At 38.4% G+C, this 23504-nt stretch overlaps 1 protein-coding gene across 4 annotated transcripts in view; it reads right to left on the bottom strand.

Annotated features, from left to right (window-relative positions):
* LOC106873475 (prestin) overlaps positions 1–23504 on the bottom strand; it is a 210304-nt gene that overhangs the window by 33286 nt on the left and 153514 nt on the right. For all 4 annotated transcript variants that reach the window (XM_052967943.2, XM_014920860.3, XM_052967944.2 and 1 more), the window contains 6 exons: positions 18494–18820; positions 8512–8622; positions 6844–7112; positions 4590–4754; positions 3049–3210; positions 46–128 (listed from right to left, as the gene is read on the bottom strand). In XM_052967943.2, the coding sequence (XP_052823903.1) occupies positions 46–128; positions 3049–3210; positions 4590–4754; positions 6844–7112; positions 8512–8622; positions 18494–18820 (1117 nt within the window). The remainder of the gene's footprint in view (positions 1–45; positions 129–3048; positions 3211–4589; positions 4755–6843; positions 7113–8511; positions 8623–18493; positions 18821–23504) is intronic.

Below are 23504 nucleotides of genomic sequence, written 5' to 3' on the forward strand. Positions count from 1 at the left end.
ATTACAAGTCCATAACAACACAGCTGTCTCACAAAAGTAACTCACCCAGTCGGGATGTTTCCAACAATGACAACATTATGTTTATCACCCAGCTTTAGAAAATAGGAAGTTACTGTACCAAGGACGACCTGAATATGAATAATAATAATAATAATAATAATAATAATAATAATAATAATAATAATAATAATAATAATAGTAATATTAATATTAACAACAACAACAACAACAACAACAACCACCACCACCACCAATGTTTTCGTATACATTTGCTGCTTTTTTTCCAAGGTATCTAATGCTCTTAGCTTAGTTTTTCCTTGGGGCTGGCCAGATTGGAGCAATCTTCATTATAACCAGCCGAAATTGCAAAGATAATCTGGAACTTGACTGAGGAAAGAAAACTCCAAAATACCCGTCCCTGTTTTCTTTGTGTCGTCTGTCTGGATGTTTTGTTGTCCCTTTCTTGTATCACCTAATTGTCTGGATGCTTTGCATTCTTGTCCCATTTTTGTATTATATATATATATATATATATATATATATATATATATATATATATATATATATATGTATATATATATATGTATATATATATATTGTCATACCGGCCATGACGAAGGGAAATAGCCCTGAAACTCGAGTTGCCTTTATATATTTATATTTATATATTTATATATTTGATCCTTTATATTGAACACTCAATATTTCATCTACATTCAATACTTTCTTTCATGGTGCCATCCATTTTTATTTTATTTTATATTATATATTGTATATTATATTATATATTGTATATTCCATATTCTATACCCCACATTGGTTCTGCAGGAATATAAATAAAACATAAAAAACAGACAGTATTGGAACTCTTTTAAACTAAATAATATATTCCTCTATACACAATCATACAAAAAAACCCACCTTTTTTGTATTTATTTTTACTCGCATATATATATATATATATATATATACACACACACACATATTTATACACACACACACACACACACACATATTTATACATACACACACACACATAAATACGTACATATCTATATCTATTTCGATTTTGGATTTGGTTTGCAAGATTCTTTATGTGAGTTCATGTGTTGTAACATATTTTGTTGTGTCTGGAGGGAGTCATTCTCTTTTAGTGCCTACTGAGGAGGTTGCAAGACGCAACATAAATTTTAGGAAAAATAAATAAGTAAATGAGTGGAAACTTTGCTTGTGAGTATGTTAAATAGTCAGGCACTAAAAGAGAATGACTCACCCCAGAAACAACAAAATATATCTATCTATCATCTATATGTATATAAAAAAGAATATATACATACATACATGTGTAGATAGATGATGAAGCCATTAGGTGTTACTCAAGCACTCATTTATGAGTTCACTGCATCTTATAGTTGAAACAGCTGCAATCTAATGAAGATCATAAGGTTCGTTTATTCTGTCATCATCGCATTTTCTCATATATATATATGTGTGTGTGTGTGTGTGTGTGTGTGTGTGTGTGTGTGTGTGTGTTGGCACTCCGTCAGTTATGACGACGAGGGTTCCAGCTGATCGGATCAACGGAACAGCCTGCTCGTGAGATTAACGTGCAAGTGGCTGAGCACTCCACAGATACGTGTACCCTTAACGTAGTTCTCGGGGATATTCAGCGTGACACAGAATGTGACAAGGCTGACCCTTTGAAATACAGGTACAACAGTAACAGGAAGAAAGAGTGAGAGAAAGTTGTGGTGAAAGAGTGCAGCAGGGTTCACTACCACCTCCTGCCAGAGCCTCATGGAGCTTTAGGTGTTTTTGCTCAATAAACACTCATATATATATATATATATATATACCAATATATACATACATATATATATATATATATTTGACTGCTATTTCTAAATTTTCAGTATGTTGGAGAAACAACTCAATGCTAATCCCTGTATATTTATGATGATAAATGGTTTTACCGATAAAGGTTTTTTCATACTGAACTACTTGGCAAAATTGTTAATTATTAATTCTATTATTAATTGATGATTCCCTGCCCTTATTCTTGTATATATATATATATGGGTAAAGACCTTCAGTCATAAATGACCATGGGACTGCACCTAGAAAGTTCCCCTCCGAGGCACAATTCCAAGCAAGGTTATTTATGGAAGACCAACAGTCGCCCATGCGTACCAGTCTCCCCTCTCCATACCACTGATGTTATCCAAAGGCCGATACAGCTTGATACCAGTGACATCACAACTCATTTTTACGGCTAAGTGAACTGGAGCAATGTGAAATAAAGTGTCTTGCTCATGAACACAATACACAGCCTGGTCTGGGAAATGAACTCACTCCCTCATGATTGTGAGCCTGACACTCTAACCACTGAACCACGCACCTTTACATAAATATATATATATATATATATAAATGCATGTGTATAATTTAATTTATATAAGGGCATTACTATACAATAATGCCTCACGCTTAGAGGACCTTCATAAGACAAAACTACCAAAATAAGCACATATTTACCGATTGCGAGGGAATGCAACTTTCAAAGCTAACCTCCTAAAAACTTTTAACTTAACGGTAGACCAATGGTTTCGTAATTAACACAGCAAAACTATGCATGTGTATGTATATATCATGTGATCAACCAGACGATCAGATGTTTCTATACATTGCTGGTCACAATTTTCATTTGCATTATTTTGGCTTTCAAATGATGTCACCCCACTGGCTAGGTGAGCAGGCCAAGATTTCTCCCTGATCGGAAGGATATTCCGTCAGAGGTGTGACCCATTTACAGCTGAGTAGACTGGAGCAAAGTGAAATGAAGTGTTGTACTCAAGAAAACAACATGTCACTTTGTTTGGAAATCGAACCCACAATCTAGCAACCGTGAGTGCAACACTCTAATAACTAAGCCATACCTGTATAAATATATACACACATATATACACATAAGAGATACTGATGCACAAAGCTGTTGCTGTGATAGTATTTACTGGCATTTGGATCCAGATTGGGTTAAGATCTACTTACCATAATTAATTCAATTGGAACCGGCATTTTCAACTTTGGTTTGATCTTGGGGTTGTTGTTGATGTGTTCTTTAACGACAGCCAAGATGAAGATGGCTGATGCTGACACTCCAAGAGTAACGAGGTTAGTATCGGGGATGTTACTAAAGAAATCTCGGTAAGACTGATAATCCAAAAAGCAAGATGAAAAGAGAAAGAGAAAAAAAAAAAAAAAACACAGATTAGAATTGGAAAGTGCCATATTTTCTGGCATGCAAGTTGAATCTTTTAAACTAAAATTTACTGCCAAAAACAGTAAATCAATTCATGTACTTTGGAGGACGAAAAATTCCATGTGAAATACAAGAGGATTAGGAAAAATAGTAACATTTAAATGTTTACACTGAATTTACACTACAAACTACATAGACTTGTATGCTGGAAAATACAGTATATATATATATATATATATATATATATATATATATATATATATATATACATATATATATATATGTATATATATATCATCATCATCGTCATCGTCGTTTAATGTCTGCTTTCCATGCTAGCATGGGTTGGACGATTTGACAGAGGACTGGCAAGCCAGAAGGCTGCACCAGGCTCCAATCTGATCTGGCAGAGTTTCTATAGCTCGATGCCCTTCCTAACGCCAACCACTCCAAGAGTGTAGTGGGTGCTTTTACATGCCACCAGCACAAAGGCAAGTCTGGCGGTACTGGCAATGGACTGTGTGTGTGTATGTCTGAGAGGCATAAATAACAATGTAACAAAATTAATTTTTTTTTGTGTTTTTGGTCAGAAAGAGTTATTTCCTATTTGCTTCTATCTTGAAATCAAAGGAGATGACTACTATTCCCTTCAAACTTTGCTTTTGTGAGCTGGACATCAATGTTTTAAAACTGACCTATTTTCCATTACATTTCAGAGATTCAGTGCTGAGTTACTGAAGCAGAAATATCATTATCAATACCATAGATTTGTTCGTCAGTTGCTTGCTTGACCTTAACCACTTGATCATGTCCCTTAGTGGCTGACATGTGCATTTCTGATGACGAATAGGAGTAGTGGGTGAGCATCATAGCCATGAGTCAAGAGGGATTCTTTGGGGTTTGAATAAATATCATAAACAGAAACAGAGTTTGAAGGAAATATTAGCCATTTGTCATACTTTCTAAGGATAAGCAAATAAAAAATAAAAGTTGCTTCCCAAGGACAAAAATCATGTTACACTGTGTAATAAAAAACTGTGACCAGTAATAACATGGCAGAGCCAACATAAAGATACAAACATATAATATTTATTATAAAGATTTATACACACAGAATTAAATTAGATATCATGTAGGTAGAACATATATCCTTTTCTACTCTAGGCACAAGGCCCAAAATTTTTGGGGAGAGGGCCAGTTGATTAGATCAACCCCAGTATGCAACAGGTACTTAATTTATCAACCCTGAAAGGATGAAAGGCAAAGTCAACCTTGGTGGAATTTGAACTCAGAACAAGAACATATATCATAAATACAATGTATCACTTACATATATCAACTTCAATGGACCACTGTATCGACCCATCTTCACTCCAAACACATGTTTGACCTGACTGGTAAATACATGGCAAGCAGCACCAGTGGTGAAGCCGCTCACTAATGGATCAGATAAAAATGTTGTCACAAATCCCAAATGGAGAACACCCATCAAGAACTGGAAATATAAAAATACAATGTCTATAAATATATATGATACAGAAATAAATTTATTTCTCAAACGCGTGATAATGCTATAAATAGCGTGATCAGGATAAATTATCCATCTATTGCAGAAAAATACGTTACTGCCAGCCATGAGACTCAAACTCACATCTTTGTGATTACGCGTCAAGATACCTCAACGCTTCTAAAAAAGAACAAACTTTGTTTACTTTCATCGTAAAGTTGAATTTAATGTTAGCATCTTATAAAGCTAAATTTACAAGTTCTAAAATTGCAGAAGAATTCGTTGCTGGGCAGTTTAGTTTAATGGTAAAACACTTGACACGTAATCACAGAGATGTGAGTTCGAGTCTCATGGCTGGCAAGTAACGTATTTTTCTGCAATAAATGGATAATTTATCCTGATCACGCTATTTATAGCATTATCATGCGTTTGAGAAATAAATCTATTTCTGTATCTTACAATACACCTCAACGCTTCTAAAAAAGAACAAATTTTGTTTGTTTACTTTCATCATAAATATATATGTTTGTGTGTGTGTGTGTGTGTGTTTTAATGTCTAGTACTTGTTCTATCGGTTTCTTTTGTTGATGCACTAATTTATAGGGGGATGCAAACAAAATGAACACAGGCCATGAAGCCTTGTAGGGGAACATACACAATCACAAAAGCAAATGCGTACATGCACACACACACACACATTTTCTTGTGTGTTTCAGTCATTAGACTGTGGTCATGCTGGTGTACTGCTTTGAAAAATGTGAGTCAAACGAACTGTGACCAGTAGTTATTATTCCTTTGTAAAGACTGGTACTTATTCTATCAGTCTCTTTTGCCAAACTGCTAAGTTATGGTGGCGTAAACACACTAACACTAGTTGTCAAGCAGTGGTGGGGGGACAAACACATACACAAAGGCAAACACACACACACATATAAAGTGTAAGGAACCACTCCTTTGTACATTATGATAGCAAACGAAAAAACTCAAGGTATTGATTTTAAATGTCCTTTAATCATCATCATCATTGTAGTTGTTGTTTAACATCCACTTTCCATGCTGGCATGGGTTGGATGGCTTGACTGAGGACTGGCAAGTCAGAAGACTATACCTCTTTTTGACAGAAGCAGCTGTCTGGAAGTATTGAAGAATGAATTAATAAAACCGTAATTAGCAAAAAAAAATCTACTTCGGTTCATTTTATTTGATGTAAATGCATTAAACTTCGTTTCATGACTTATCTCTTATAATGATATTTTTGCTTATATATATATATATATATATATATATATATATATGATGGGCTTCTTTCAGTTTCTATCTACCAAATCCACTCACAAGGCTTTGGTCAGCCTGAGGCTATAGTAGAAGATACTTGCCCAAGGTGCCATGCAGTATAGCTGAACCCGGGACCATGTGGTTGGGAAGTAAACTTCTTAACACACTGTCACGCCTGTGCCTATGTATTTATATATATATATACATATATATATATATATATATATATATATATATATACATATCCATATATATATATATCCATATATATATATATCCATATATATATATATATCCATATATATATATATCCATATATATAAATATATCCATATATATATATATATATATATGTGCGGGTGACACGTAAAAGCACCCACTACACTCTCTGAGTGGTTGGCGTTAGGAAGGGCATCCAGCTGTAGAAACTCTGCCAAATTAGATTGGAGCCTGGTGTAGCCATCCGGTTGCACCAGTCCTCAGTCAAATCGTCCAACCCATGCTAGCATGGAAAGCGGACGTTAAACGATGATGATGATGATGATATATATATATATATATATATATACACACACACACACACACATGATGGGCTTCCTCACAGTTTCTGTCAACCAAATTCACTCAGAAGGCATTGGTCAGCCTGGGGCCATACTAGAAGACACTTGTCAAAGGTGCTGCACAGTGGGACTGAACTTGAAACAGCATGATCGCAAAGTAAACTTCTTTGCCACACAACTACGCTTGCAGCTGTCTTTATTTGGTCTTTAACATATTCGGTCCGATAAAATGGTTGCCATACCTGGATACATCCAACAAGGAAGGTCACTGCCATGGCTATTCCTAATTTCACTGGATAGGTCACATCAGTCTCCTCATCAATGATGCTTTGGGTAACTGAGTTATTCCCAGTGACGCTCTGTGTGTAGGCATCTGTACTGGATTCGATAATGCTGGATGTGGAAGCTGTGAGGTTTGCTGCTCGTGTTGTTATGCCCTCTGCACTGGCAAGCTTGCTGTAATTTTTGTCAACTGTCGCACCAACCATTAAACATACAACAGCAAATGTTCCTACAATCATTACAAAACAAACAAATAAATAAATAAATAAAAATAAACATTAATTAATTAATATTAAAAATAAGCATTATTTAATATTAATATTAAAAATAAGCATTCGATGACTGGCACCCATGCCAACATCGTCTCCTTCATTGGACACGAAACTCAGCTTGTGAAGACCTGTTGGGGCAAGCGAAAGCAAAATCGTCATGACACCTGTGCCCAGCATCGCCTTTCAAGCGAGATCGTTGCCAGTACCCCTGGTCTGGCTCTTGTGCAGGTGACACATAAAATACACCATTTTGAGCGTGGCTGTTGCCAGTACCGCCTGACTGGCCTTCGTGCCGGTGGCACGTAAAAGCACCCACTACACTCTCGGAGTGGTTGGCGTTAGGAAGGGCATCCAGCTGTAGAAACTCTGCCAAATCAGATTGGAGCCTGGTGTAGCCATCTGGTTTCACCAGTCCTCAGTCACATCGTCCAACCCATGCTAGCATGGAAAGCGGATGTTAAACGATGATGATGATGATGATGATGATGATGAAGCATAAGTACCAGCTGGCAGAATCATTAACACACTTAGTGGTATTTCACCTGTCCTTACATTTCCGAGTTCAAATTCTGCTGAGGTCCGCTTTGTCTTTCTTCTTTATGGGGTTGATAGGATAAGTACCAGCTCAGCACTGGGGTTGATGTTCTCGACTTATTCCATCTCACAAAACTGCTGGCCTTGTGCCAAACACTGAAATCAATATTAAAACTAACTATGTGTTTCAATAGAAGCAACTTATCTTATTTCTTTATTGCCCACAAGGGGCTAAACATAGAGGGGATAAACAAGGACAGACAAAGGGGTTAAGTCGATTACATCGACCCCAGTGCGTAACTGGTATTTAATTTATCGACCCCGAAAGGATGAAAGGTAAAGTTGACCTCAGCGGAATTTGAACTCAGAACGTAGCGGCCGACGAAATACCGCTAAGCATTTTGCCCGGCGCGCTAACGTTTCAGCCAGCTCGTCACCTTTAAATCAACTTATCTTTGGAGGAAATGTTTCACATGTCCACTAGCAATGTTGTCGTTGTCGACGTCGTCATCATTTCTGTTACTTACTAGCACTCTGTCGGCTATGACCAGAGGTTTAACAACAACTCCCCCACCATGCACACATACACATATGAAGACATACACATGCATATGCTCGTATGTCCAGATACATATATGCATCATCATCATCATCGTTTAACGTCCGCTTTCCATGCTAGCATGGGTTGGACGATTTGACTGAGGACTGGTGAAACCGGATGGCAACACCAGGCTCCAGTCTGCCATGCATTAAACAACAAAAGAGGGGGAAAAACACACTTAGAAGAGTGTAACACAAAAAATATACAAAACATATACCTACCAATAGAGACGTGTCGCGAGGATCCAAAGAAGAAATATATCAAAACTGGGAAAAATGAAACGTATAAGCCATGTATTGGTGGGAGCTGTGTAAGGAGTCCATAGGCCATTCCTGCAGATAAAGATAACAAATAGAGAAAAATAAAAATATAGTTATTTCATGTATATTTTTTTTTGCTGATTTACGTAACTTTTATTTTGAGGTTAATTATTTTTTAAAAGTTGATTGCATGTCATTTTGTCTCTGAACCATCCATTATTGAAATAGTTTATTTGCCAGGTTATACATAAGCCATAAATATGTTCTATTCCATTTTTTTTTTTTTTGTTTAACCCTTTAGCATTGAAACTGTCCAGATCTGGCCTCTCACACATATATTACAATGTCGTTCTAAAAATAAACAATCGCTTCATCAAAATCTCAAAGCTACAAGGTAATGCATCTTTAAATTAAAACAAGGGGGATAAGTAAGCATCACATATGACAGAGTAATTTGAAAGCTAAAGAGTTATGCTAAAGTCCTTTGTCTATTGGACAAAACTGGCAGTTTCAAATATTCAGCTTATTTGAAGTGCCATAGAGATGGGGGTGAAAAGCATGGTGTAGTGCGTGGATGTGTTGTGTAGTTGTGATGATAAAAATGGTCGGATAACTCAGTATGTGCAGAGACAGTCACTGTTAGGTAGCGATTAGGTATCGATGTGAGATAGAGACCAAGAGTATTGGAGTGTCTGTGTGTTGGGTATGAAACAAGTTGATAACTGCAAAAGATTTGGCTCTGCACTAGCAGCATTGGTATGGGATGAATGTGAGAACCCCAAGGAGTTGTGAGCATCAATGTTACCGAGGAGAGGTGTGACATGAGATACATTTCATCGACTGATGAGTAGCTAGTGGAGTACCCCACTCCACTGAGTAATTATTACTTCTGAAGATTCGATAGCTAGGAAACATATGTAGCCAGGATTTTACCTGCTCCGTTCCCCCAATTTGGATTTTATTCAGATTCATAGCAACCCTGGTTGCTAACCGTGAATTATTAAAAAACATGTTTCAGCTTATTGAACTTTGATATGGGAAAAAAACCTACAAACTTCTACACCAATAAACTATTGTTGTTCTTGAAAGTTGTTTTTTTATACCTACCACAGACTGCTTGAAGCTTACTTACTTCATACACCTAGATCCTTGGATCTTACAATTACACACCATCATATATATATATATATATATATATATATATATATATATATATATATAGGAAAGATCCGAGGGAATAATTCCAAGGTAGCTAAATGTTGCTTAAGTGTCCTAGGAAACAATGGACACACTTGTGTGGGATTTGAATCCGGGGACAAGCAAGACACATTTAGAAGAAAAACAGGAAAAACAGAAAAATAGAAAAAGGTAGTGATGGATAGCTGGCCGTTATTCAACCTGTCGGACATATTTTGGATGCATTCATTGAAACGTGTGTAGGTAATATGAAGACATAAATGATTTAATAACATCTTGAGTGTTTGTCTCCTTTTCTATATATACATATAGATCAGTAGCCACTAAACCTTTTTCTATTTCCTCTCCCTGTTTATTTCTGTATTCCTTTCTGTTGAAGAGCGTAGGCTTGAAATGTAAAAGACTTTCTCACTTCCCGAGCGTTAAACTAATACATCTGTTTGCTGTTTACACACCCATCTTCGTCTTTTGTTTTTTTTTTGTAAATTCTCACTATATATATATATATATATGTATATATATATATATATATATATATATATATATATATATATATATAGCTCTTCGAAACGCCGGTGTTAAAACGGGGGTAGCTGATGAAGAAGAATGTTCTCTATGTGGCTTGTGTGTTTTCTTGTCTACGTTTTGTTTGCAATGTCCTGTACCCAGATATGCACCTATACATACAGGTGGATGTCGGTATGCACATACCTGTATGTATATATGCATATACTCATTTACTATTTGTTTTTATATATATATATATATATGTATATCTTCAGTGCAGGAGAAGATTTGGTCAAAGGATTAGTGTTGGTTTGAGTAGTTCAGAGAGTAGCTGAGGGAACAGATTTATTTGGGGTGGTGGATGGTAACTTTGAGCCTGAACAAATTGGCTCTTTCAACTGCAGACCATTTGACCAGGAGCGAGATGTTTATTTGTCAAACAAAGCATTTTATTTTTACTACTCAGATCCTGTCAAACCGTCCAACCCATCCCAGCATGAAAAACATACATTAAATGATGGAGATGATGATGATCATCTGAGAAAACTTAGCAATAGTATTCTTCAGCAAACAGTGAGTATAAACAAGTGGAAAGTGGAATAAATATTGGCTTTCTGCGAGGAAGATAAAACTCTGATTTTTCAGACAGTAGTACTTCCTAACAAAGGGGACTGCTGTCTGAAATTTTAGACATTTCCTCTTCCTAATAGCATACCAATTAATTCCACTTGTCAACAGTTTATACTTAACCACTGAGTAGGAAGTAGATGGGTTATTTTCAGTCGGTCAACCTTGGGAAAGCAAAGTTCTAAGGTTTAAACAAGAAATCTGGTATTTAATGAAATATGTAACTGAGAACTTCCACTGTATTCCTTTATGTGTTTCCCTAGCAGATAAATATTTCTTGCATCATAAATAAAATAGTTTATTATATGTGTGTAGGTGAGTGTATACAATAAGACATTAGAACAAGGAATAGTGGTTGTAGATGAGTATATATATGTCTTTTTTTTTTTTGTCTTTTTATTAGTTTCAGTCATTAGACTGCGGACATTCTGGAGCACTGCCTTGAGGAATTTTTAGTTGAATGAATCAGCCTAGTACTTTTTGTTTTTTTAAGCCACCTACTTATTTTATTGGTGTCTTTTGTTGAACAGCTAATTTACAGGGACATAAACATACTAAGACTGGTTGTCAAGTGGTGGTGGGAGACAAACTCACAAACACACAGATACATATATACAACGGGCTTCTTTCAGTTTCCGTCTACCAGGTCCACTCACAAGGCTTTGGTCAGCTCAAGGCTATAACAGAAGTTAGGTTTGGGGTATAGGAGACAGACCAAACTAGGTGTGGGGTAAAAGTAGTAAGAAACTCTCAAGAGAACTCAACAGCAGGTCTTTGGAGAAGAAACCATCTGCCCCTCACACATGTGTTTCATCCCTTAATTCTTTACACAGTATGTGTGCCTGGGTTGCAGTCAGGCCACGATTTCTGGATACTTCTCTGCTGTCACATTCTATGCTATTGTCTGCATCACAGCCCTCCTGGATGGTTAAGTGAAAGATGGCTGTTGTCTGACATGTAAATTATGCCTTTTGAAATATGCTTCAATTTCTCCTTGACCAGATCCGGTTGGAAGTCTTCTCAGTTGTTTCTGAGGGAAAATAATTATATCAAGTGAAAATCTTGGTTGTCACAGATTAGATGACACCAATTTTGATGTGATGTGATGCTGTATTTACAGTGAAATTGGTCAGTCCACATCAGAATTGGAGAAAACGGAAAATGAAAATGGACACACAAGTGCACATGCAGGTAGGCAAGCAAATATGCAGGCAGGAAGGTAGGTAAGTAAGTAGGTAGGTAGGTAGGCAGGCAACTAAACAAATAGGTAGGCAGTCAGACAATAAGAAACTGTTGTAAATAATGTTTCCAGCACAAATGATTATATGCAATAACAAATCAGAAATCATAAGAATGATAAGATTATAGAGAACAGATATAAGCAGCATGCTACAACAGCAGTGTTGAAGTATGGTGCAATGATGTAGATATGAGATGGAAGCACATTATGAAAGTGAAACTAATTCCAATTGTTGCAAACTGTACCAAGTTGATTCTGACCCTCATCTAGAAAAACTGAAAAGGATTACAGTCTTGACGACCTTCTCAGCTTAACATATTGATTTCAAACTTTGGCACAAGCCAGTAATTTAAGTGGGGCGGTGGGCTAAATCGATTACATCAACTCCAATGTTCAGCTGGTACTTATTTTATTGACCCCGAAAGGATAAAAGGTAAAGTTGACCTCAGCATAATTTGAACTCAGAATGTCAAGACGGATGAAATGCCACTAAGCATTTTGCCTGGGATGCTAACAATTCTGTCACCTTGCCATTTTCTCAGATTAACATTAAATGCACATTATTTATAGTGCCGACATTATCGGTGTACAAGCAGACATGATTGTACGGTAAGAAGTTGACATCCCAACCCTATGATTTTGGGTTTCGTCCCACTGTATGGTACCTGCTGCATGTATATTCTAGTATGGCCCATCTGCATTTTCCTCTGCTGGTTTGGATGGAACAAGACTCCTTAAGGTTGTATTCTACAACTGGATGCCCTTCCTGATGCCGACCCTGTCATGATTTCAAGTAAGATACTTTATACAACATTGAATCACTGTAGGTTGTTTTTGTTTATAAAACTCTAAACATCACCACACACACACACACACACACACACACACGCACGCACACACACACACACACACACACAACAGGCTTCTGTATAATTTCTAACTATTACTCTCACATAGCATTGGTCAACCAAAGACTATGGTAGATGACTCTTGATCAAATTGCCACATGACGGGATCAAACACAAAACCATGCCAAATCAGACTGGGGTCTGGTGTAGCCTTCGAGCTTGGAAGCCCTGGTCAAGCCATCCAACCCATGCCAGCTTGGACAATGGAGGTTAAATGATGATGATGATACACACACATATATGCTGGTCAAACTCCCAACCCATGCGTTCCCATCATGATACTGATCCTGCAGAAGTGGGTTGGGTGTGAAAACCAACTTTAAAGTATAAATATAAATTTTTTGAATCAGAAATGTTGTGTTCAGTTAAGTCCTAGTTGGGGTGAAAAATCACTAAACTGATTCCTTAAGGGGTTTTCCATTCAATCAGGATGAAAAATCGCTAAACTGATTCCTTATAGGATTTCCCACTAAAATTGGCTACACCCCATTTTCAACCATAACTTTTACCGGTTTTGATGTATTTTGTTCAAACTTGATGCCAGTGTTACTTAGGACACATGGGATTTTTGAATGCTTTAAGTTCTCAAAAAAAAAAAAAAAACCAATCAATGAATGGAAGAATTGATAAACTGATTTCTAATGGGATTTCCCAATCAAATTGTCTGCAACCCATTTTCAGCCAAACATTTCCCAATTTCAACGGATTTCGCTCAAATCTGACGTTGGTATTACTTAGTTTAATTTGTAGCAAAGCACTTGATTAGCTTAATAATCCTAACTTAATCATGGGCAACGCCGGGCTATACTGCTAGTAATTAATAAATTAAAATATTAATCATATAATCAGGACCACTGCAAAGCTACAATGTATTCTTGTGTCAGGGACAAAACAAAGTGATTAATGTAGTTCATGTTAATCAGCTTTACTAAGTTTAATTAATTATACATAATACAAGTGTTTTGTCTGAATAGATACAGGACGTGTGTGTGTATATGTGTGTGTGTGTGTGTGTGTGTATCATATGACAAGATGCAGTTGTATTAAGCTGGCCTTCACCTAAAAGTCAGTGGAATTGGGTGGAAGCTAGTTAAGTGTATTTATTCAATTTCTATTATGTATAATTACTTGTTTGTAATTAGCTATAGCTGTTAGGGCAGGGACAGAGAATCATTCATACATTTCCAATGAAAGTAGCGAACATACAGCTAAAGTAGGGGGAATGTTAGGATAATGATGGTGAAGGGGGTAGGGGTGCCGTACGGAGTAATGATGAGGGTTAGGGTTAATGTTGTGTGAAAATGTAAGTAGTGGTGGTTGGTGGTCGTGGTAGTGTGGAGACCAAAACTACAACCGCGTGTGTTACTATGAACAGACCACCACCACTACCACTACCACAGCTACTAGTGTCACTGTCGTCAAAGTAGCATCACTACTATCAAAATATCACCGCCACTACCACCACCACCACCACCACAGCTACTAGTGTCACTACTATCAAAGTACCACCATCATCACGGCTATTAGTGCCACTACTATCAAAGTACCACTACCACCGCCACCATGACTACTAGTGTCACTGTTATTAAACTACCACCACCACCACCACCATGGCTACTAGTGCCACTACTATCAAAGTACCACTACCACCACCACCATCACCATGGCTACTAGTGTCACTACCATCAAGACCAGCACTGCTAAAAAACTCATCACCACCACCACTACTACCACCACTAATACTGCTACTGCTGCTACCACAACCGCCACCATCACCACTATAAGGGTCGCTACCATCAAGCTACCACCATAACCAGCACTCAGCTAACAAACCACCGCTACTACCACCACCACAGCTACAACTGTAATTGCCATTAACTACCGTCACAAGCACCAACAGCAGCACCACCACCACTACCACCATACCTACTAGTGTTGCTACTATCACTTGACCACTACCATACCTACTAGTGTTGCTACTATCACTTGACCACTACCATACCTACTAGTGTTGCTACCATCACTTGACCACTACCATACCTACTAGTGTTGCTACCATCACTTGACCACTACCATACCTACTAGTGTTGCTACCATCACTTGACCACTACCATACCTACTAGTGTTGTGACCATCACTTGACCACCACCATACCTACTAGTGTTGCTACCATCACTTGACCACTACCATACCTACTAGTGTTGCTACCATCACTTGACCACCACCATACCAACTAGTGTTGCTACCATCACTTGACCACTACCATACCTACTAGTGTTGCTACCATCACTTGACCACCACCATACCAACTAGTGTTGCTACCATCACTTGACCACTACCATACCTACTAGTGTAGCTACCATCACTTGACCACCACCATACCAACTAGTGTAGCTACCATCACTTGACCACTACCATACCTACTAGTGTTGCTACCATCACTTGACCCCCACCATACCAACTAGTGTTGCTACCATCACTTGACCACCACCATACCAACTAGTGTTGCTACCATCACTTGACCACCACCATACCAACTAGTGTTGCTACCATCACTTGACCACTACCATACCTACTAGTGTTGCTACCATTACATGACCACTACTATACCTACTAGTGTTGCTACCATCACTTGACCACTACCATACCTACTAGTGTTGCTACCATCACTTGACCACTACCATACCTACTAGTGTTGCTACCATCACTTGACCACTACCATACCTACTAGTGTTGCTACCATCACTTGACCACTACCATACCCACTAGTGTTGCTACCATCAATCCTTACAGTCACATCTCATGTGGACACCAACTGAGTAATGTTTTAACTAATTCACCTCATTAACTTGCTAGAAATAGCTCCAAAATCCCACTCGAATCACATTCTACAGTCATAGAACAGAAGGATACATAAGATTATATGGAACTGAATGGAGAAAAAAGATAGAACATCTACATGTGGAATGTACTTGGTCATAGATCTGGTTGAAAAGAGCTGACCATGGGTTAAACAAGATTATGACTAATACACAATGATAAGAATTTGAAAATAATGAAGACTTCACTTGGGGGAAGCTACGATTTCAATGAAGGGGCTTCTTAAATATTAAAATAGATCTATCATTAGCTGTCTAATTAGTGGAAAACATATGATTAAAAGAAAGGTTAGATGATAATTATGTTTGCATAGAGATGTTAGGGGTGGGACGTTTGTGTATACAGAAATCCCCTCTAGGCTAAGTTAGCACTCGCTCTCTCTCTCTCTACCTGTGTGTGTGTGTGTATGGAGAGAGAGAGAGAGAGCGAGCTTACTGTTTACCTTGAGCAAGTGCTTTCAACTATAGCCTTGGAATAGTCAAAGCCTTGTGAATGGATTTAAAAGACAAAAAAAACTTGTTTTGTGTGTGTGTGTGTGTGTGTGTATGTGTGTCCTTGTTTTGACATTGTGAGATAGTTGCAGGCAAGTATCACCGCCACACAAGTAGCTGTTTCCAGTCTTCTATGAAAAAAAAAAAACATGTCCAGTCAAGGGTAAAAGTCAAGTTAACTTGGAAACAGGTAAGGGTTGGCAACAGGAAGGGAATATTGGTGTAGAAAATCCGTCAGAAAAAGTTCTGCTCAACCCATGTAAGCAATGAAAACTGGACATTAAAACAATGATGAAGATATATATATATATATATATATATATATATATATATATATGCATATTACATATATTGCATCTGCATATTGATAGCTTCCGTTATCTGGGCGACCAAGTTAGTAGTGCGGGTGGGTGCGCTGAAAGTGTAGCTGCTAGAATAAGAATAGCCTGGGCAAAGTTTAGAGAGCTGGCGACAAAGGGACCCCTGCTGGCGACAAAGGGACTCTCACTCAGAGTAAAAGGCAGACTATATGACGCATGCGTACGAACAGCCATGCTACATGGCAGTGAAACATGAGCTGTAACTGCTGAGGACATACGTAAGCTCGCAAGGAATGAAGCCAGTATGCTCCGTTGGATGTGTAATGTCAATGTGAATACCCGTCAGAGTGTAAGTATCTTGAGAGAAAAGCTGAACATTAGAAGCATCAGTTGTGGTGTGCAAGAGAGACGATTGCGCTGGTATGGACATGAGGATAGCTGCGTGAAAAAGTGCCACACCCTAACAGTTGAGGGAACCCGTGGAAGAGGTAGGCCCAGGAAGACCTGGGCTGAGGTGGTGAGGCAAGACCTTCATACATTGGGCCTCACCGAGGCGATGACTACTGACCGAGACCTTTGGAAATGTGCTGTGCGTGAGAAGACCCGGCAAGCCAAGTAAGATCGTTGCCAGTGCCCCTGGACTGGCTCTTGTGCGGGTGGCACATGAGATGCACCATTTTGAGCGTGGCCGTTGCCAGTACCGCCTGACTGGCTCCCGTAGGATTTTCGAGTGAGATCGTTGCCAGTGCCCCTGGACTGGCTTGTGCGGGTGGCACATAAAAGACACCATTTCGAGCGTGGCCGTTTTCGTGCGGGTGACACGTAAAAGCACCCACTACACTCTCTGAGTGGTTGGCGTTAGGAAGGGCATCCAGCTGTAGAAACTCTGCCAAATTAGATTGGAGCCTGGTGTTGCCATCCGGTTTCACCAGTCCTCAGTCAAATCGTCCAACCCATGCTAGCATGGAAAGCGGACGTTAAACGATGATGATGATGATGATGATGATATATTATAATATGCATGTACATATTAATGTTATTGCCAAATCTTCTTTCCCTAAAATTGCTGGGTTTGTGCTAAAATTTGAAACTGAAGGCAGCAAGCTAGCAGAATAGTTCTCACGCTGGACAAAAGGCATAGCAGCATTTTTATGTTCTAAATTCAAATTCTGCTGAGATTGACTGACTTTGCTTTTGTCCTATTAGAGGGTGGAGGTAGGATAAGCATCGGGGTCAACTTTGTTTTGGGATTTGGTTTGCAAGATTCTTTATGTGAGTTCGTGTATTGAAGCATGTTTTGTTGTGTCTGGGGAGAGTCATTCTCTTTTAGTGCCCTATAATTTAACACACTCACCGGTTCAGTTTCCACTCATTTATTTATCTATTTTTTCTAAAATTTTCGTCGCATTTTGCAACCTTTTCAATAGCTATTGACTCTGGGGTTAATGTTATCAACTAATACTCTCCCTTTAAAATTGCTGGCTCTGAGCCAAAATTTGAAACTATTATTACTATAATGATATCCTGGTGTTAGGAAGGGCATCCAGCTGTAGAAACTCTGCCAGATCAGATTGAAGCATGGTGCAACCTTCTGGCTTGCCAGTCCTCAGTCAAATCGTCCAACCCATGCTAGCATGGAAAATGGACGTTAAACGATGATGATGATGATATAAAGGATAAATGAAGAAGATACCATAACAAAAAGCTCTAAAGAAAAAAAAAACAGAAAAGAAACATTAACAACAACAACAAAAAGGAGAATGTATGAAATACCTTGAGGAACATGCATTATTCCAACCGTAAGACCAGCAACAATGTCACTGAAAAGATCATTGCGTAGACTATAGCCCTTCATTATAGTGAGGAAAGGAAACAGTTGAATGATGAATTTGGTGAAGCAGGCATTTGAGCACTTACAGCTTTTCACTTGCTGCTTGATGGTTTCTTTGAACGATGGGTTTGGCCGCTTGCTACCCTCAAAGCCGATGTCAAATTTTGCCTGGGAGTAGACTGGGCGATGAATAACCACCTGGGCTTCATTATCCCCAACGCTCTGTAAAATAAGATTCTGTTTCTCTTTGTCATTTTCCATTTTTGTTTCTGAAATCCATAAAAGAATAATTAGTTAGGTTAGGGGAAATAAATAGGTTTTAGTTTTACAATGATACCTTCATGAGCGTAGACGAAAGTGCTGTTTTCTTATCCAAATAGCTTGTTTGTTATCATCAGACCAGGTGTGTTTTCACACCTATCATTCAGTTCTTAATTTTCTTATAAAATACAGGTGTTACAATAAATTTTACAAGTAAATGACAGTAAAAATAAAAAAATAAATCTGGTATACTCTTTACTCTTTTACTTGTTTGAGTCATTTGACTGTGGCCATGCTGGAGCACCGCCTTTAGTCGAGCAAATCGACCCCAAGACTTATTCTTTGGAAGACTAGTACTTATTCTATCGGTCTCTTTAGCTGAACTGCTAAGTTACGGGGACATAAACACAAGCATCGGTTGTCAAGCGATATTGGGGAGACAAACACAAACACACAAACATATACACACATACATATATACACACACACACACACACACACACACATACGATGGGCTTCTTTCAGTTTCCGTCTACCAAATCCACTCACTAGGCTTTGGTCGGCCCGAGGATATAGTAGAAGACACTTGCCCAAGGTGCCACGCAGCGGGACTGAACCCGGAACCATGTGGTTTGTAAGCAAGCTACTTACCACACGGCCACCCCATATATATATATATATATATATATTGATAGGAAGGACAACAAAAGAAAGAAAGAGACCTCGATATTATGTAAATAGAGGAATTTATCTGTAAAAATATGTGAATACCGAATAAGTGTCACATATTTTCACAGATATATATATATATATATATATATATATATATATATATATATATATATATATATATATATGTATGTGTGTGTGTGTGTGTATTATATATATATATATATGTATACACACACACACACACACACACATGAGGGGATGCTTTAAGAGTATTGCCAAACGCTTGGCTGGAGGTTCAACCTTCCAAGTTCTCTTAGAAAAACTGAAGGACTGCTGCAATAAGTGTGTGAATCTGAGAGGGGAATACGGTGAATAAAATTATAATTAACTGATCTTCCAGTATTTTCTTTCACCCAAAGCCAGGAACTTTTCAACACCCTCTCTTCTTTTACTAACAACCCTGAAGCCAACTGATAGTGTTTGAAGTGCACCGCCTCCCTGACACAATGGAAAAACACAACAGAAAGTCTGTAGTTTTTGATGTTTGTGGGTGTATGTTGTGAATAGGATCAAAATGAAAATAGAATTACACATACACAATACATGTATACCAATGATTTATGTGTTCATATAACTATACTCACACACACACACACACATATATATATATATATATATATATATATATATATATATTTATATGTGAGGGGAAGATGGGTAAGAGTGAAAGAGAGAAAGTGTGAGAGAGGGCAAAGTTGAAAGTGTACAGCAAGCTTGTGTGATGTATGAGTGAATATTTGAGATTGTGCGCTTATGGAATTTATGCGTAGTGTGAATTATGTTTATACATTCTTCTATTCTTTTACTTGTTTCAGTCATTTGGCCACAGCCATGCTGGAGCACTGTCTAAAAGTTGAGGAAATCGGCCCCCAACACTTATTCCTTGTAAGCCGAGTACTTATTCTATCAGTCTCTTTTGCTGAACCACTACGTTACGTAAACACACCAACATCGGTTGTCAAGCGATGGTAGGAGGACAAACACAGACACAAAGACACACACATAAACATATGGCAGGCTTCTTTCAGTTTCCATCTACCAAATCCACTCACAAGTCTTTGGTTGGTCCAAGGCTATAGTAGAAGACACTTGCCCAAGGTGACATGCTGTGGGACTGAACCCAGGACCATGTGGCTGGGAAGCAAACTTCTTACCACACAGCCATGGATGTGCATGCAGCATATTTTTATCGTTTGTCTTTTACTTGTTTCACTCATTTAACTGTGGCCATGCCTTGGATTAACTGGGGCACTGCCTTGGATTTTTAGTTGAATGAATTGAAAACAGTACTTACTTTTTAAGCCTGCTACTTATTCTGTGTGTCGCTTTTGCATAATCCTGCTAAGTTATGGGGATGCAAACACACCAACACAGGTTGTCAAGTGGTGGTGGAGAGACAAACACATACAGAAACACACACACACATATATATACACGACAGTCTTCTTTCAGTTTCCACCAACCAAATCCACTCACAAAGCTTTGGTTGGCCCGAGGCTATAGCAGAAAACACTTGTCCAAGGTGCCATGCAGTGGGACTGAACCCAGAACCATGTGGTCAGGAAGCACACAGACAGTGCTTATTCATGCATATTTAAATGTACATGTAATCTATATGGAGATGATATATGAGTAAATTATGATGGATGTTTGTGATTTTCATATGATGTACAATATGTATGGTGTCACTATATTTAAGTAGGAATGTTTATGTACATGTTGTGTAATGTAAACTGTATGTGTGAATGTGTGTATACTCTTTTACTTCTTTCAGTCATTTGACTGTGGCCATGCTGGAGCACTGCCTTTAGTCAAGCAAATCGACCCGAGGACTTATTCATTGTAAGCCTAGTACTTATTCTATCGGTCTCTTTTGCCGAACTGCTAGATTACGGGGACGTAAACACACCACCATCGGTTGTCAAGCGATGTTGGGGGGAAGGGGACAAACACACACATATATATATACATATATACGACAGGCTTCTTTCAGTTTCCGTCTACCAAATCCACTCACAAGGCTTCGGTCAGCTTGAGGCTTTAGTAGAAGAGACTTGCCCAAGGCGCCACGCAGTGGGACTGAACCCGGAACTATGTGGTTGGTAAGCAAGCTACTTACCACACAGCCACTCCTGTGCCTATACTTCATAATTCACATATTGTTATAGTTTAGCACCAAATAAATCTTGATCAAGCAGACCTACATTGAAAAGAGGTTCCGACATAGCCATCCTGTTTTTTCTGTATACTCAGTACTACACTGTCCTGTATAGCCTTCTTAAGTTTGATTAGAATGAGATTTGACTGCTCTTTCTATTCAAGCAGGTTGGGTGCTCAGCACATTCTAGGTTGCGGGCTGTTTTACATGTGCAGTATATATGTATTCATGAATATTTGTTTGGTGTATGTAGGCATATACGTGTGTGCATGTTTGTGTATGTATGAGGGGGGAGAGAGAGAGGGGCGGGAGATAGACAGACAGACTGACAGATATAAGATATAGAAACACTGAAAAACACAGTATAATGCTGTTTACATTACTACTGCTGCTGCCAATGATGAAATAGAGAAGTGCCTCTTTCTCCCTGACCCTCAGTACATACATACATATATACATATATATATGCACACACACACAAACACACTCAAAATTCCTAAGTCACTTTGTAATTTCTGGTGATTAAAAATAACATATATATACATATATATATATATATATATATATATATATATATACACATATATATATATCATCATCAACAATCGTTTAACGTCTGATTTCCAGGCTGGCATGGATGATATATATACTTATGTTTTTAGTTCTATTTATTTTGTCAGTTTTACCAAACCTCTCTCTCTCTCTCTCTCCCTCCCTCCATCTCTCTCTGCATACAGGGCTGGCACTTGGGTTGCTGATGCCCAGGGCAAGCTGAACTTCCACGTGTACAAGCTGATGGTCGTGGAAATTTCCTTGTCTTTGACTCCTCTACCATGGTGCCCCCTAGCACATGGTGCCCCAGATGATTGCTTGAATTGCCGGTACCTTGAACCGGCCCTGTGTGTGTGTGTGCATGTGTATATATATATATATATATATATATATATATATATATCATTTATATACATATATATATATATATATTATTTATACATATATATGTATATATATATATATATATATATATATATATATATATATGGGAGAATGTACGAAAAAACAACAACAGACGAGGACAGGTGGTGTAAACAACAAAAGGATGTATTAGTTTAACGCTTGGGAATAGAGAAAGTCTTTAACGTTTCGAGTTACGCTCTTCAACAGAAAGAATACGGAGACAAGGAGAAAAACACGGAGAAAAAAATTGAACAGTGTTTGGTCAACGGTCGCTCCGCTGGATGTGTAATGTCAGTGTGCATACACGACAGAGTATAAGCACCCTGAGAGAAAAGCTGAACATAAGAAGCATCAGATGCGGTGTGCAAGACAGACGACTGCGCTAGTATGGTCATGTGTTGCATATGGATGAGGACAGCAGTGTGAAAAAGTATCACACCCTAGCAGTAGAGGGAACCTGTGGAAGAGGTAGATGCAGGAAGACCTCAGATGAGATGGTGAAGCATGACCTTTGAAAGTTGGGCCTCACCGAGGTGATGACAAGTGACCAAGATCTTTGGAGACATGCTGTGCTTGAGAAGACCTGGCAAGCCAAGTGAGACCGTAACCGTAACCTATGCCAGTGCAGCATCACCAGCCCATCTAAGAGTACCCTTCAATCATTGGGCAATAAAGTGCGCTTGAGAAGCTCTGTTGAGGCAAATGAAGTCGTTGTTGCGGCCGATAACAGTACTGCCCGATTGGCACACATACCGGTGGCATGTAAAGGCACCATTTGAGTGTGGTCGATGCCAGTGCCACCTGACTGCCTCTTGTGCCAGTGGCACGTAAAAAGCACCATTTGA

Source organism: Octopus bimaculoides, chromosome 5 (genome assembly GCF_046866305.1).
Source record: "Octopus bimaculoides isolate indiv1 chromosome 5, ASM4686630v1, whole genome shotgun sequence".
In the NCBI taxonomy this organism is placed as follows: Eukaryota; Metazoa; Mollusca; class Cephalopoda; order Octopoda; family Octopodidae; genus Octopus; species Octopus bimaculoides.